Genomic DNA, 1,252 nt, shown 5'->3' on the forward strand with positions numbered 1-1,252 from the left:
GGCCTAGAATCCAAATCTCGTGTAGTCCTCTCGGAGAAGAGCATTTTTGAACAATTTAAACGAGTTAACAGTGATAAAGAACAGATAAACAGGTGGTTGTACCGTAAAACCTGTATTAGAAGGGCCCTCTGTGATAAATGACCTATATTAAATCGAATTTTTTTTTACAGAGAACTCTGCGAAAACGACATGTGGTATTTTCCGGTGATCGACGGCGGTGAATGTGTACTTCAGAAGACGTCTTCAGTTGAAGAACTTTTACACTTTACGGATGAGAAAAACGAGGAAATCGCGGCGGCACCAATGCGAGCCATTTGTGAGAACAGTCACTATTTCGAAGGAATGTTCTCGTCGAATTTCGTCGAAAAAACCGAGGCGATTCGAAAATTCCAGTTGCAATCCGAGTCGTGTCCGCCTGGGGATTTCCGACTGTTCATCCATCTCCTTGCCACGTGTACCGGGCCATGTACGGTAGTCGCGTCGGCCGAGCAATGTGCGAATCTGTTGGCGGTGAGGGTTTCGCCTTGGAAAATATGGATGATTTTTGAATTTTTTGCAGCTCTCGGATCAATTCCTCTGTCCTACGATATCCAAACAGCTGTGCGCGGATGATGGACCACTACGAACGTTGCTAAATGGGCGGAGCTTGCACACATTGCTACCAGTGGCTCTAGCAACGAATGCACATCCAACGTAAGTTTTAGGTCATGGCCTTGATAGGTCATCATATTGAATTTTCAGCCTTCTCGACACCGTGTACCTGACTCTGGTCCGCTTCTCATCATCAGAAGACGTGACGAAGGCGCTAGAAGCGATTTGTCAGAATTCTACAGTAGTCAACACGTTTGTCACAAGTTTAAGAACGTTTTTGACCACTAAATGTTGATTGTTTGTTGTGCTAATATCGGGTATCTCGATTTTCTTGTCCTAAAAATAAACGATTTTTTTCAAAAGAATTTTAGATCAATGTCTTCTTTTAGGCGAATTTTATCGATTTTTGAATAGTTCTCATCGTATAACCAATGAAATTCATCGCAAAGTCGACATAAATAGACCAGTTCTGATTTAGAAATTCTGAAAAAATGCCTTCAAATTTTTTATTCGGGTCACGACTGGAGGAGAATTAATTTTTTGTTTTTTTCAATTTTTATATTTTTTGCAATATAAAACTTGTTTATCTGTTCTTTATCACTGTTTATCACTGTTAAAATTGTTCAAAAATGCTCTTCTCCGAGAGGACTACACGAGGTTT

General features: G+C 40.6%; 1 protein-coding gene across 1 annotated transcript in view; it reads left to right on the plus strand.

Moving 5' to 3' along the window:
• Positions 1 to 886, plus strand: part of CBG11870 — a gene marked incomplete at both ends in the record, with an annotated part of 5,277 nt that extends 4,391 nt beyond the window's left edge. Inside the window, 3 exons of the mRNA XM_002638632.1 lie at positions 171 to 510; positions 560 to 693; positions 742 to 886. Coding sequence (XP_002638678.1) covers positions 171 to 510; positions 560 to 693; positions 742 to 886 — 619 coding nt within the window. The remainder of the gene's footprint in view (positions 1 to 170; positions 511 to 559; positions 694 to 741) is intronic.
• Positions 887 to 1,252: the final 366 nt, after the last annotated feature.

Source organism: Caenorhabditis briggsae (assembly GCF_000004555.2).
Source record: "Caenorhabditis briggsae complete genome, chrI, whole genome shotgun sequence".
Lineage (NCBI taxonomy): Eukaryota > Metazoa > Nematoda > Chromadorea > Rhabditida > Rhabditidae > Caenorhabditis > Caenorhabditis briggsae.